This window comes from Alosa sapidissima, chromosome 8, assembly GCF_018492685.1.
Source record: "Alosa sapidissima isolate fAloSap1 chromosome 8, fAloSap1.pri, whole genome shotgun sequence".
Taxonomy (NCBI): domain Eukaryota; kingdom Metazoa; phylum Chordata; class Actinopteri; order Clupeiformes; family Clupeidae; genus Alosa; species Alosa sapidissima.
Genome location: NC_055964.1, coordinates 25,668,749 through 25,684,240, shown reverse-complemented (window position 1 = coordinate 25,684,240; position 15,492 = coordinate 25,668,749). Strand labels below are relative to the sequence as shown.

Genomic DNA, 15,492 nt, shown 5'->3' with positions numbered 1-15,492 from the left:
GTCGCAGTGTCATTTTCAGTCAGAATAAACATATCAGTCAAGAGAAAATCAACTTTAAATCAATATTTGTCAGGGGTATGAACAATTTTGTTCTTAACTGTATGTGTTATGTAAGGGATATAGAATGCCGGTCATTATCAGGAAAATAAGTCCCAACAGGGCGGACCAGACCCCGACGTGCAGCAGAGGGGTTTTGCTTTGCCCTGAAGGGACTTATTTTCCCGATAATAACTGGTGTTTTATACAATATCCCGCTTATTATCCAGCTACTTGCCAACACAAGAAACGACACATGATATTTCTCTTTACATTTATTTGTTACCTTTTCGTTGTGACGTTTGTTATTATCTACCTGTTTATTATCTTCGTGTTTTCTCTGCAGATCACTTCTTGGCCAGCATCCTCCTCTGAAACACCGGGGACCAAATCAGCAACGGACAAAAAAGGATCAGCAAAAGAGGTCATTAATTAGCCCACCATATGAACTACCTCATTTATGCAATGAACTGTGAAACAAACCTTTTACCTATTGACCAGCCCAGTCCCTCATGAACCCAAACAGTGACAATGCAACAATCTAACAAGTCCAACAAACGTACCCCGTCTAGTTAAAAAAATTTTTTTAAAAACTCAACAAAAAAATTATGTAGGCTAACTGTATGTATCTGATAATACCATAATGTTGACAAGACCAAGGTGACAGGTGTGTTCTCCTGTGTCCACAGTTCATTCCTACAGTTACTGGTTTTGTAGACATTGTATTGTTTCAATTCCTAATGTTTCAACAAATAAATGTACGCATATGTACATTTATTTCCTCTGTTAATTAGATTTTTAGCCTACAAATGTACACCTCTGTGACATATCCTTTACAAATTAAAAACTGTGGTGTAAACTCTCACTGAGGACCAAAATGACGTTAATCTATGCAATTTTGAAATTTTTAAGACCGGAATATGCATTTACAATTAAATAGCATATAGCATAGTCTTTGGGGCTAAGTCAAATCAAGTCAAATCAAAGTACAAATCATTGAGCATCATTCACACATTGTATTCTGCACAGTCTCTACACGTGTCTAGGCATACTGTAAATCAGGGGTCTCAAACTCAAATGAGCTGGGGGCCAATTCTGCCAACGTCATCTGATTGGAGGGCCGGCTATTTCTGAAATGCAATGTTCTTTTTTTCAAATACCACACAAAACTGCAAACAGAAAGTGCAAGTGTTTTTATCTAGTTTTAGACACCTGTGCTAGCAACCTTAGCTTATAAATAAAATAATGATAAAATAAATATTAATACAAATTATAAAATAAATGAAAAACATAAAAACAGGTATGTGTGTGTGTTTCACACCAAATAAAAATATTTCCTCTCATAACTTTTTTAAACCTGGCAAACTAGGCATCAGGGTTAAGAAAGCCATTGCCAACACCATTGGATTTTTATATCAAAATTTCAAAAGGCCATGGCTTGAAAGTGGTCAGAGATAAAGTCCTACTGTAAATGTAAAAATCTTTGAGTAAAACAAAAGTTTATGAAGGGGGTAAATTTACCCATCTAATTTGTCACTGGATGGCAAGCACCTCAAATTATGCACCTTTCAGTAAATACTGGATGAACATATTTAAGGAGGTTTACTTTCCTTTTTTCATATTACCCACATAACAAATTAACAGGAAAACACCTAAGATGTATACCAACACCTAAGATGTTGTGGTTTAGTAATAGATTACTACAATATAGGCCTATAATAAAGTATTCTGGTCAAACAGTTCCTATCGCGGGTAATCTGCAGTACCCAGAAGTTCGCATCATATTGCGGGTGACTTTGTAGTTCTTTAGAGCCCTATTTCTACTAGCCCTGCTGTCTGTACCACATCCAATCTAACTTCTCATGACTACCGACAAAGTAGCCTACTGCCAGCTGACGAAGCTCTCATTTTAAAACATTACTGAGAGACAGGCACTATACAATCAAGAAATCTTGCCACTGAATCCAAAACTATGTTTAACATTATGTACAAAGCTTAGGCTACAGTGGATTAGCATGTTGCAGGGGCTGCTAAAAACAGAGAAACGCACTGAAAACTCGGCCAATCACAGCCCTTGCTGTCGAATGCGCCGTCCAGTTCGACCGTTGAACGCCACAGCGGACTATGCTGCCCCCAAGCGGCTGCAGTTGTACTTACATGTCACCCAGCTGCGTGAATCACCATTATCGTGAATGAAGTGTCAATTTTTAACGGAGACCCTCTGTAAATCACTCTTTTAAGCCATTAACTAGGCTCAAAAAATCATTACATATCTGTGCTACTATGGAGAGGGTCTTTGCAGACAATCTGAAGTATTCTTTTCTTTGTACATGTAAAGAAAGGATATTGAAAATGACTATTATGACTAATGACTATTATTCCGGTTTCCACCATCTTGTGAGTAGAATGTCTGCACAAGTCGAGATAGATGTGATTGCGGAATCTAATCTACTCGCTTCTAAGGCAACAGCGATTTTGGTAAAATGAACTCAAGCACGCTCAGGTGACATAGATGACTGCTTCACTGTTGTTCATCTGTCCATCATTGTGTAAAGCCTGCCCAAACGTTTTGATTGGCCCAAACACATCTTATTTAGGCATAGACTTCTCAATAGAGCGACTCCAGACCGAATTTCCCACCCTTAAATTTTGGGAGCAAAATACATTTGGGTTGGTTTCCAGGCTAAGTAGCTTGTGCTGCATTCGGTAATTGACCAAAAGAAGAATGGCAGAGACCGGAAGAAGAATTTAGCTAATGCACTGACTGCAGAAACAGTCCTTACCTTCTCTGTAGACTTACAAAGGTAAAATTACTTTGTTTGTCTGTAGGGAGTAGGAACCCTGTCCACAGTATCACAGAAGTGTAATAATATTTTAAGCCCTGTCAGTGGCTTAAAGTAGCCTAGCAATTTACGTTGCGACCGTGCCTCCAAGGCTATCACTATATGCTATTTTGTTGTAAATGCAAATTCTTTACTCAAAACTACTCCAATTAACGTTGTTTTGGTTCCCAACAAATGTTTACACTCGTTATCATCCAAATAAACCCTAGGTTGTTCTAGGCTAATTCACTTAGTCACTCACGCGCACACACATACATACGCGCACACACATACATACACACACACACACACACACACACACACACACACACACACACACACACACACACACACACACACACAAAGAGAGAGTTCTGAAAGTCATGTGGGCAAGAAGGGTTTTATTTTTCTACAACTAACATCTAACATTTTCCAAAGCAACACATACAGGTTAAAATGTTGACTCCTTGGAAGTGCACTTGGTGTCACTAAGAATGACAGTCTGATGTTTTGTAGAACAGAGAGATGGAGCTGCAATGATGATTCACCAGTACAGCACGTCATGTCTTTATAGAAGTAGTTCTAGTTGTCATTTGTTGTCTTTAAGCTTAGTACTTTAAGCGACTTGGAATAGGAATACAGAGTCAAATTGAATACTGTGTGCGTGACTATCCCAACAGGTAATCATGATAGTGATATGCCTGTGATTTATTGTGAATCCCTTTTAGTGTTTGCATGTATTGCCTCCCTGTGTCACAGATGAAAATCTACTCGAGGCTCAAAGTAATGAATCTTCTGTGTTCATTCTGTTGTCTGCCAAGGACAAGAAGAAGAAAAAAAAGAAGGAGTCTTTATTGGAGCTCGTGCAGGAGCCCCCAGTTTACCGGTCTCTGGGCTCCACCCACCTGGACCTCCAAAACCTGGTCTTGGGTCAGGACAGTGTCCACCTGTTGTGTGATCTTGGGGTCCTAGAGGCAACCTGTAAGACACAGCAGCAGCAGCAGCAGGTGAGGGCCTGTAACACTATTCTTTCCATTTAGACGTAAAACAAACAAAGAGTAATCAATGGACCCTTTCAACAATAAAAACAAAAACAATGCTTGAACGTTCTATTTGGGCCCCAATCTACTTTCTCTGCGTTAAGATAACATATGGAATGTTAAAACGGAAGCCTTGTGGGGCCAACTATGATGCTGATAATGGAACTCTCTTGAAAGGGTCCATACCATACATACCATACATACCATCTTCTTGCATGCATCTCAATGTCTCCGATTCTGCGAAAAAGGTTTCGCCCTTCCACCTTAAACTCACCCACCTACATACCTGCTGCTCAAGGTGTGATTCTTGAACAAAAGCATTCTCTGGCTCCGTCGGGTTGTCTGTCAGTTCACAGCTCTAGTGTCTCTTAGTGCCAGTCCCAACCAGTGACTGTGAACTGATTGAATTCTGTTCTTGTGTGTACAGTGCAAGCATTTTTGTGTGTTTTGTTGTTTGTTTAGCACACTGTGGGAATAAGAACATACTGAAACTTGCATAGCAAGAAAAGCTGAATAGGCTCTGGACTGGATTGTGAATACATGACATCAGTCAAGTCAAGTCAAGTTACATTTATTTATAACACAAGTTACATTATATTTATAGCACACTTAAACGTAATGCAATTGACCTAAGGTGCTCACAGAAATAAAATACAATAAAAAGAATAATAAAACAAAATATAAATGACCTGCACCGTACGCCGGCGACCCGGGTTCGATTCCCGCCCCGTGGTCCTTTCCGGATCCCACCCCGACTCTCTCTCCCACTCGCTTCCTGTCATTCTACACTATCCTATCCGCAATGAAGGCATAAAAAAGCCCCAAAAAATAAAAAAAAGATGGCAGTATAATGCTGAAAAGAGATACGATATATGAAATACGATAAATAAACAAACAAGGGGATATTTAATGGACATTAAAGGCCAAGGAAAATAGATGGGTCTTTAAATTTGATTTAAAGCTACTGATAGTGGGACAGGACTTAATTTCTATAGGGAGATTATTAGTGCATTTTTTAGCTTAACAACAGAGCTGAGTGGAACAAAAATAATTATCTGTTTTCTTTTCATTTAATTGTAAGACATTTGTAGCCATTCGACTCTTTATGTCATTAAGGCAGTTAAACAGACTTTCCAAAGTGCAGGAATGGCCAAAACAACAGGGCAAATTATGTGAAAGACTTCCTTAAACAGGTCTGAAGGTAAAACATCTGAGTGGCCACTTCAAATAGCTGGGTGGGTGACACTGGTTGCAACTGCAGAAGGCAGCTGGGTGAGTTTTATCAGTGAGGGTTTATCACAGTTTTCAGTGGTGGGAGAGATATTGGAAACAGAAGCAGGAGGGTTTAAAATAGTGTTGATGGTACTTAACAATATTTTAGGTTTGTTAGTATTATTGGCAATCAACTTAGAGTTCTGTTCATATAAAACATGTCCCACCCTTCTCATTAGTATGTTGGCAGGTGATTGAGCGAGGTCAATATGCCAATTATATCCTTCTTTCTTATAGGAACAAGGAAAGAAGGGAAAAGAAGAGAAGAGAAAAGAGGAGAAGAAAGGCAAACAAGGAGATGCCAAAGGTGAAAACCCTAATGCAAATATATGTTGATTTTGATTTGACAAGACAACTCACCATGTGATTCATCTGGCAGGATACAGCCCCATGGATATGTTTGTAAATTCAGTCTAGTACAGTGAAAGTGAAAAGATGCTCTACAGTTTTGCCACAGCAACACTACATTTCATTGTAGTATTGCCTGGCAATACTAGTTTTCATACATGACCTCATCTAAGATTACACTCAGTAGCCTAAACATCAGAAACTGCTGCTGCACAGGGCCAATAGCTTATCATCATGACTTGGTGAACAGTGTTTTCCCGGCCACGACGCATTTTACTGTCAGTGACTGACGCAAGAGAAACGAGGTTCGGTGTTCCATTCATTCATTTTCATTGGGGGCATGCCCTGCCGTGCTTCTGTCTGTTAATTTGCGGCACAATTGAATGGTAATGGAACCGCGGACCGAAAAAAAAAGAAACTAAAACTTTCCCAGATCAAGATATATATTTCTTAATTTGGTGTCCTCAAATATAGAGGCATACAATTAGGGGGTAGCCTACAGTGAATGTGTGTGAATCTGCGCAGGTGAAACTGACACACTGAACCACTTGTGGGTAGGCCAGAAGCAATGATATTTAAAACAACGAATGAAGATTCCTGTAACTGTCCATGAAAAGAGCTAGCCTAATCCACTGCACGAAAAAAATGGAAATCGCGACTAATTGTTGGTCTAACAGCGGTAAACATCATAGCAAATAGCCTATGCAGGTAGAATGCAGAATGTGGGCTGTTGCGCAAATAAATGAATTCAGGAAATTACTATGTGATCTCGATGGCGATGCAGCGTTTGTTTGCACCTCCAACAGCATGGCGTACCTAGTCACCTCCCAAAAACGCCCTCAAACACCCACATGTTATATAGACCCTTTCAACAATAAAAACAAAAACAATGCTTGAACATTCTATTTGGGCCCCAATCTACTTCCTCTGCATTAAGATAACATATGGAATGTTAAAAAGGAAGTCATGTGGGGCCAACTATGATGCTGATAATGGAACTCTCTTAAAAGGGTCTATATGTGAACCCATATTTCTGTGTGTGAGACCTTCTCAGCAGCAAGCACGGGCGCCTGAAAAGTAGCCCACTCCCCATACGGTGACATATGATTAACATGCAAATGAGCGATAGAAAACCGATTAGCACAAATGAAGGCTTAACAATCCTCCGAGTTTTATTTATTTATTTTTCTTGCGATCACAATTGATGCCGCCCTCGGCAAGATGCCGCCCTGGTCAGCTGATCCCTTAGCAATAAGTAGATGCAGCATATTGGGTATTGAAATATTCAAATATTCACAGGAATCCCTAGAAATTGAACATTCATGTTGTTTTATCCAATAGTAGTTGTGCAGATGTACAGTCCATCTTATACACACCAATTGGACCAACAAAGAAAAAGCAAAAATAGACATTTTTGTGTAATCATTACATATTTTGTGTAGTCATTCTATATCAGAACCCCTGACATACATTCCAAATAGTCTACAAGAAACCTCAAAGTGAAATCTTTCATTCATGCTTCTATGCTCCTGATCCAAGTTTAATTTTTCCAGCTTGTTAGCCAACGGAGAGTTGCTAGACTACCCTGGCTGCAAATTACATTTGCTGCCGCTAGGGTGCATCTAGATTTCTAGGCTACATTCCAATGTCACTCGGCAACGGTAGGATGTACAATGTACAGGGTCTCATAATTTATTCCAGAGCTCATACACACACACACACAAATATATATCAGCAATGATGTGAATGATTAAGCATTGACAATATTTAATATTACTGGTGGCGATGAGGTGGTAGGGGGCCCCCAAATCAAATTCCGTTTAGGGCCCCATCAAAGCTTGGGCTGGCTCTGGACTGTGTGGTTGGGATGTTTTTGGGATTGATTACATTTATAATATGTATAGGCTACTGTATGGTATATAAGATTGTAGTGTTACAATGTAATAAAGGCAATCACAAAAAAAATAGTTAGGCTTCCTGCATGACCCATTCCAAATTAATTGTCTCCAATATAATAAATACAACACATTGGGCTTGGCAAGAAATTTGGCAATACTTCATTCACACAAGTGATGGCACCCCTGGTGTGTGCTCTAAAGGCTCTGCAACTGACACTCTGAAAAACCGAATATAACTTACAGCATTCTGAATTGTATATTATTTGCTTAAATTTCATGAACATTATTGTAATCATTAAGTGTGTTTTAGGCACTCATCTAACAATGTCAGGTGTTGCCCTCGTGTGTGTGTGTGTGTGTGTGTTCTGTAGGGAAAGGGAAGGCTCATAAGGACGGAGATGCAGAGCCTTCTGTGGATGATCGCACGCCTACCCCAGTGCAGCCTCTGACAGTGGAAATAAGCCTCCTCTTGGAGAAGTGGCAATCCATGGCGCAGGCCACATGCACACAACACAACACCACACATGATGCCCAACACTACACAACACATCACAGCGCATGATACATTTCAGACCACATCAAATAACTCCACAGTCCATAAATATTCCTTTTCATATCACAGATGTGTGAGTGTATACGCAGTATACGAAACAGCATACAGTAGGTGGATAATTGCTTCAGCTCATGTTAATTAAGACCTGCCATCCGTGCTATGTCTTAACACACATAGGCAATCATCTTGTTTATGTAGTAATTAAAAAAACAACTGTGCAAACACAAACCTATGAACCATATTTGCACTTTTCGGGTTCAGTTGTCACACTATGACAAGTACCAGGAAGCACCACCTTGAAACAATAAAAACCTTGTATCACTTCATAATTGTTTGCATTTGGTAACTTGTTTGCGTCATTCAGTACCTCTCCTTACAATGTTAAGACTATAATAAACCAAGCAGGAGGGTAAATACAAATGAGAGTAACAAACACAAGGGATAACCTAGCATCTGTTATGATTTCGGAACACTGTTTGACTGTGATATGCCTCATCATATTTAAACACGCATGTCCCACGTGAACGTGTGTGACGTAGTCTGTCGTAGAGAGGGACATCACGACCGCCCTGCAAGCCATATACAAAATCACAGGGACAAAGCTTCGTACGGTGGAAGTGCAGCGAAATTGGAATCGGAAAAGGCTATTGCCGGGTGAGCAGTTTTATAGTCCGTCCGCAACAGCCAACCACTGGAAATTATTAGTGCTGGTAAGCGGTCTTGTTTCATTTATATAGTTAAATAGAATTTCTGTAGGCGACATTGACGACTGACAGTCATTAAAAACTAGCCTAATAGATCAGTTGGTTCACTTTGTGATAGATTATGTAGTTTAGTTTCTTGTGAGGACTGCGAGCGACTGGACCTCGTGGGTGCGCACTGCGCAGTGGGAAAGAGGCTGTAGCCCTGAATGCCTTCAAGTTGAAAGAAAAGAACGACAACGTAACTAAGGTTGCCAACCGTCCCGAATTACGGGACATCCCGTATTTTGGGTGATTTTGATTTGTCACGTCAGGGACAGCTCCATTCCCGGTTTTCCATTCCCATTCCAGCTCATCTTTAACTTGTTAATAGTAGGCTACTGTAAACGCACCTGGAACAAGGTGTCCAGTACCGCCGCTACCACGCGCATCTCGCACTGTGCGCACGGCACCAAGGGACAGAAGGGGCACCACAATTTAGCCAGAGAAGCTTTACTACAAACTGCTTTTCACTCTTCTTAAACAACGATTGCTTTGATACGTGTGAGTGTTTTGTCTATTTACATAGGCGTTCATTGGGCTAGCCTACATGGTTTGATACGTGCTGAAAAGTCCTGTTTGCTGTTGAACTTGCGCTTCACCTCTTCTATGTTAAATTGACAAGGCCATAAATTATGGCCCATAATGCAGCCAATGATTGTGTGAACTGATCTGTCCCCTGCCATTCAGAGCTCCGGAAAGTTCCCAGATATTTTGAAACACTTGTTGGTAATCTCTGATGGCGGAATATTCAATGGCTACTCGACAACATCTCAGTGCAAATTCCAAAATTGTTCGTGTATTAATTTTCCACCGTTCAATACGAGACGACGAGAACACCCAGGTGTTGATATATGTGTGCATTAGCCTATAATACAACATAGCGTTCTCGCTAAAATTCGTAAGGGGTTAGGGCTGTCCCAGTGTTGCATTTCAAAGGGCGTGCGGGTTTGAGTAGGCTACACTATCGAGCCCTTTCCGTGAGTCTCAAGGGGGTAGGCGAACGTTCGGAGCGCGTAGCCACTATGCTTGCCACATGCCTCCGTCTCGTCATTAATAACAACAAAATGTCATCCAACATAATCAAATACTTTGAGGTAGCCTACACAAACATGTGGAAAATGTCAAGCACTTACTCTGTGCATTACCCACAAACTGATAAATGTATAGGCCTCATTGAAGACCCCCACTCCCTCTGCTCTCTTTGACATTATTCTTGGTATGCCTGTTAATAATTCCCGATCTTTACGTAGCCTACATTCTCACACCCTTCACAAATAACCACACCTTGTACTTGTTCATGATTCCGATATTCCATCAGTTCACATCCCGCGCATAGCCTATAAGGCGATACAATTAAATAGCCTAGGCGCGAGTGGCGCTTTTGCGCAGTATGCGCACGGTAGGCCTACAGGGTATAACTTGACACACGCACACAACAGACAGAGATTTTATTTAGAAATTGATTCATTTTAATTAACTTCAACATATTATTGATTGCAATAGTCAATATTTCATTTCAACTTCACAATAGGCCTACAAAAAATAGACTAAGCGATTTAGTCTGAGTGCCATTCTAAATGTCACAACGTAACTCATTTGAACCATACCACCGTCTCAGATAGGCTATACTCTCAGTGTCAAACACAGTAATGCATGTAGTCTTTAACTTATACACAGGGAAAATGCACTAACTGGCAGAAATTAATAAAGCTATTGCAGCCAAACTATGTTCTAGTATTATAGGCGAATGTACACATAGTGATATTAACACCTGGGTGTTCAGTCGTCTCGTGTGTTGAACCGTGGAAATAAATAGACGAACAATTTTGGAATTTGCACTGAGATGTTGTCGGGTAGCCATTGAATATTCCGCCATCAGAGATTGCTAACAGGTGTTTCAAAATATCTGGGAACTTTCCGGAGGTCTGAATGGCAAAGGATAGATACAGATCAATTCACACAATCATTGAAGTATGCTGTATTATGGGCCATACTTTATGGCTTTGTCAGTAAACATAGAAGAGGCGAAGCTCAAGTTCAACAGCAAACAATACTTTTTTCGCACAACCATAGGCTAGCCCAATGAACACTTATGTAAATAGACAAAACGCGCATCAAAGCAGGGTGACTTCTGCGGACTTCTGCGAGTCCTGTCAAATCGATCGTATGCGGTTTGCTCATATAGTCTAGTGGTGAAGTGCAGTCATGCTGCGTTCAAGAACGTAGGGTAAGTCTACGTCCAGTAGTAGCCTATATTTTCATTTAACGTCTTTAATAGTAGACATCGCACATGGATGGATAATGAGGGTCCGTGTAACGCTTTGCAGTGCTATGTTCTATTTGCAGAATTTACATGAAAAAATATAAAAATAGGCTTAAAAATCCGTTATCCATTCTTTAGGACAGCATAGTAAATGGGTTATTGTTGCTTATTTTGATTTTCAATTGAGCACAGTTACGGTTTTCTGTTCAGAAGTTAAAAATTAAAATGATGCGTCAATTTTCTAATTTCCCTTTTTTGCCCTTGTGGTTGGACTGAACCACGAGCACCGGGGGGAGAACACCATCTAGCTGGGCCAGGCTAGATGGTGGAAGAGAGCGCCGCCTGAAGTTGTTTGTGATTTTGACATTACTTTAGAGATTGATAACTAAAACATTTTGAGAGAAGGCACGTTAAACATAACTTAACCCCAAGCACTGTTTGACATGGCATTTTTGCTTATTTAACGCTTTACGCTAGACTATGTTTCATTAGGCTAAACGAAGACACAACAGTGAGCCTAATTTATCAGTTTATCCATTTATTAATTTCAACAGCAAATAGCCTACATTGGCCTGTAGGCTAGGGCTCAAGTCCATTGGTAATGCTCATATAGGTCTTCAAAGCCTCCCAGAACATAGGCTAGAACATGTAGGCCTACTCATAAGTGTCAGGACGCAGCAATGTCTCCCTCTGCATACGGTTCTGATCTCGAGCTGACATTATCAATCGCTTGGCACCTTGATGCAAGCTGAACTGTGTTTGATAGCCCTCTATCTCTACATCCGCTGATTAAATGTGATTACCAACACCGCGCGCCAATATGTATCCCCCCCCCCCGATTGAAAATTGGATTATTGAACACATTTTTTATTTGGATCAGATGCAGCAAATAGAACAAAGCACTGCAAAGCATTACACGGACCACTTTTGTTTTCAATCCAGTTTGTTTTTTTCTTTATCTTGTGTGACTAATGACAAATGTAGAAAATAGCAGCAATTATCTATTTGCTGACCAGTTAAAAAAAAAATGAAAATGGGATTATTGAACACATTTTTATTTGGATCAGATGGATGGAGCAAATAGAACAAAGCACTGCAAAGCGTTACACGGACCAATGAGCGTTGTTTAAGATTAAATTACAATGCCAGACACCTTTACTGACACCCGCACTCTTATCTGGTCGCTGACGGATGTGCAGTAATTTCTGTCTAGGTTTCCTCTGCTCTGCACAGTAGCTTGAATGTTATTACTCTTTCGGTAAATTAGGATAAATGCACATGCTAAATGAATACATGTATCCTCTATTTCTATTTCTATTCTTAATACACATCTTCGGGGCAAACTACACACATGATTTTAAATACAATTTCAGATTAGGTGATTAGGCTGTTCCCTTCAGTTGAAGACCAATCCCTATCATGTTGTGATGACCACTTGGTAATAATTGGTAAAATCTTACATTTTATTGTCATTACCCTTCATTTGCTTGACCTGCTTCCCCATCTGCTGTGCTTCTCAGAATGAAGATGAATATAAGAACATTTAAGTACCGCTACTGTTGGCCCTTGTTCTGCACTGTGGCTTGCCTCTTCTGCTTTGTCATCCTCAAGAAGGACCACCACCGGGTCGTCACACCGGACTCTCCAGCTTCCCCCTTTCAAAGCCTCCCCTTTGTGTTGTCAAGCAGACCTCCCATTGACAATCCCTCACTTACAGTCCCAGGCCCCTTCCAGGAGAACTTTACGTGCTCAGTCAATGACAGTACGGTAATCATTCCTTCACACCTTCCCCAGTTACACCAGGAATTCCTACGCTACAGACATTGCCGGGCATTTCCAGCCCTACTGAGCCCTTCTCCTTGCGAGGATGACCTCTATCTCCTCTTGGCCATCAAGTCCACAGCTACACAAGTAGAGCGTCGTGCTGCACTGCGGGACACCTGGGGTCACGCCGGTCGCATCCAGGGTCGACGGGTGAAGCTCGTCTTCCTGATGGGCCGCTCACATGACAAGGTGGAGAGCTACAAGCTGCAGCCACTGCTGGAGTGGGAGAGCCGTCGCTACGCGGACATCATGCAGTGGGATTTTGCGGACTCCTTCTTCAACCTGACCCTGAAGGAGGTCCGATTCCTCAGCTGGTTCTCGGGCTCATGCAGCAGCGCACAGTTTGTGTTCAAGGGCGACGATGACGTGTTTGTGCACACAGAGAACCTGCTTGAGTTCCTGAAAGCCTACAAACCTGAGAATCACCTGTTCACTGGAGACGTCCTCCCTCACTCCTTCCCCATCCGACATAGTGATTCAAAGTACTTTATCCCTGTTGAAATGTACCCCAATGATAAGCCCTATCCGCCCTACGTGGGTGGCGGTGGGTACCTGATGTCAAGGCGGACGGTGCTGGGTCTGAATGTAGCAGCCCAGAATATAGAGCTGTTTCCCATTGATGACGTGTTTGTTGGCATGTGTTTGCAGCAAATGGACATTGTTCCCACACACCACAGGGGTATTCTGACATTTGGCTTCAAAAATGGCCTAAACCACTTTGACCCCTGTTTTTTTCGTGACATCCTGCTGGTGCACAAGCTGAACCCTACTCAAATGTGGGTCATGTGGGCCCTCATGCTGGACAGCAACCTGCCCTGTGGAAGGAGCAGGAAAACACTGTGAGGCAGGCCCACCACCCCCTGCCCTATACGGCCAGCATCAACTGTAATCTGTGAATATGTTTGCAGATTTTTCCACAGCGTTGACAAAAACGATTTCCTTCAAATTGTTTTTGTCACCTATAGACTCATCATATGTAATCTGCCTAATCTATAGCCCAGTATATTTATTTCTATTTTTCTTACATTTCTTATAGCCCAGTATATTTATTTCTATTTTTCTTATATTTCCTATTAGACTTAATATCTAACGTTACAGGTCTAAGTGACCCCAAACTTTTGACCGTGTGTGTGCGTGTGTGTGCGTGCGTGGTGGAGGTGCATGGTGGAGTTGCCGAATGTAGAAAGAGAATCTGATACGTTTTGGGTAAAAGATACCGGGAGAACTTGTTGAACCTGTTGGGTAAAACAGGGTGAACTTGTAAAATCATCAGGATCTGAAGTAGATTATGGACCCTTTCAACAATAAAAACAAAAACAATGCTTGAACGTTCTATTTGGGCCCCAATCTACTTCCTCTGCATTAAGATAACATATGGAATGTTAAAAAGGAAGTCTTGTGGGGCCAACTATGATGCTGATAATGGAACTCTCTTGAAAGGGTCCATAGGCTGTTCATTCATGTACTCTAAAAACAGATTGGTTAAACCTAGGCCTAAAAACTACTAATATTATTGGTTAAGCCAATATTTGTTTTTTTAACAAAGGGCAGTTCCAGCGTCATGGAATCATATGGTAGGCTAAACAAAACCCCCTAGCATGGACAAACTTAGAATCAGTGAATTCATTTCCATAACTTTGAATGTAACCTCTGTCCTCTGAATACTGACAAATCCTTAAATTTCATCATTTACTACATCCTAAGAATACATGGTATTTCATCAGTGTCATGGACGTGACATGAAATAGACACACTTTTATGAGGGATTACAGGTTTTCTACAAAAACTGTTTTTCAAACTATGCGTCATTTTTGTATGCATTAGGGAAAATGTTGGCGTTGCTTCTGAATGGTTGCACATTTATGATGTAAAAAGAGTAATTTTCCATTAAATTCAATCAGATCAGTTACAAAAAATAAAATATAGACATTTTAACAACAGTTCTATGTGTGTGCAGAACTTTTTTTCCCCATGGTAAGGATGGAATTGCACACCGGAGAGCTACCATTTAAGTAATTTTTTATTGGTAAAGTTTCAAGCCCTTAAGGCCGCCCTACGTGGGTGGCGGTGGGTACCTGATGTCAAGGCGGACGGTGCTGGGTCTGAATGTAGCAGCCCATAATATAGAGCTGTTTCCCATTGATGACGTGTTTGTAGGCATGTGTTTGTAGCAAATGGACATTGTTCCCACACACCACAGTGGTATTCTGACATTTGGCTTCAAAAATGGCCAAAAGCACTTTGACCCCTGTCTCATTGTCCCATTGTACTGAATTTTGGATGCAGTTCCACCAGAGTTCCACTGGGGGCGATCGCCATGAGTGCAGAATGAATGGGAGTCAATGGAGCTAGACGGCTAAAATTGTCTCTTTCACCTGATTGTCGTTGACAAATCTCAGATTTGATTGTAGTTTGTATAACTTCAACATGGGTTATAGGTCAAAAGTTGAATGAACGAGTACTTATGTCTTTTTGACGTCATTGACACATTTGAAAGGCTTTTAAGAACAATTAAGTGACTTTAAAAAATAATACTCAACCAAGTGTATTTTCTTTGCCTCCCCTTTCGAATACAATACTCAAATTACTTGAAAAAAAAATTATATCCCGAGAAAAGTGGATTTTGAGGGGTACAGCTCCATAGACCTCCATGCATTCTGCAGACGTGGACGAGCGCCCTCATGTGGAACCAC

At 41.0% G+C, this 15,492-nt stretch overlaps 2 protein-coding genes across 4 annotated transcripts in view; both read left to right on the top strand.

Moving 5' to 3' along the window:
* The window catches only part of LOC121715247 (leucine-rich repeat-containing protein 43-like), an 84,274-nt gene extending 75,979 nt beyond the window's left edge, over positions 1-8,295 (top strand). For both annotated transcript variants that reach the window (XM_042100731.1, XM_042100732.1), the window contains exons 9-12: positions 383-460; positions 3,680-3,865; positions 5,408-5,477; positions 7,788-8,295. In XM_042100731.1, coding sequence (XP_041956665.1) covers positions 383-460; positions 3,680-3,865; positions 5,408-5,477; positions 7,788-7,978 — 525 coding nt within the window. In that variant the 3' untranslated portion in view covers positions 7,979-8,295. The remainder of the gene's footprint in view (positions 1-382; positions 461-3,679; positions 3,866-5,407; positions 5,478-7,787) is intronic.
* A 154-nt stretch (positions 8,296-8,449) lies between these two features.
* Positions 8,450-15,145, top strand: LOC121715248 (N-acetyllactosaminide beta-1,3-N-acetylglucosaminyltransferase 4-like). Of its 2 annotated transcripts, XM_042100734.1 has the most exons (3): positions 8,450-8,679; positions 12,496-13,337; positions 14,861-15,145. In XM_042100734.1, the coding sequence occupies exons 2-3, from the start codon at positions 12,497-12,499 to the stop codon at positions 14,968-14,970; spliced, it is 951 nt and encodes a 316-aa protein (XP_041956668.1). In that variant the 5' UTR covers positions 8,450-8,679; position 12,496; the 3' UTR covers positions 14,971-15,145. The 2 variants fall into 2 exon arrangements, with proteins under 2 accessions (XP_041956668.1, XP_041956667.1); XM_042100733.1 differs by lacking the exon at positions 14,861-15,145 and having other exon boundaries at positions 8,496-8,679; positions 12,496-14,087.
* The last annotated feature ends 347 nt before the right edge of the window (positions 15,146-15,492 follow it).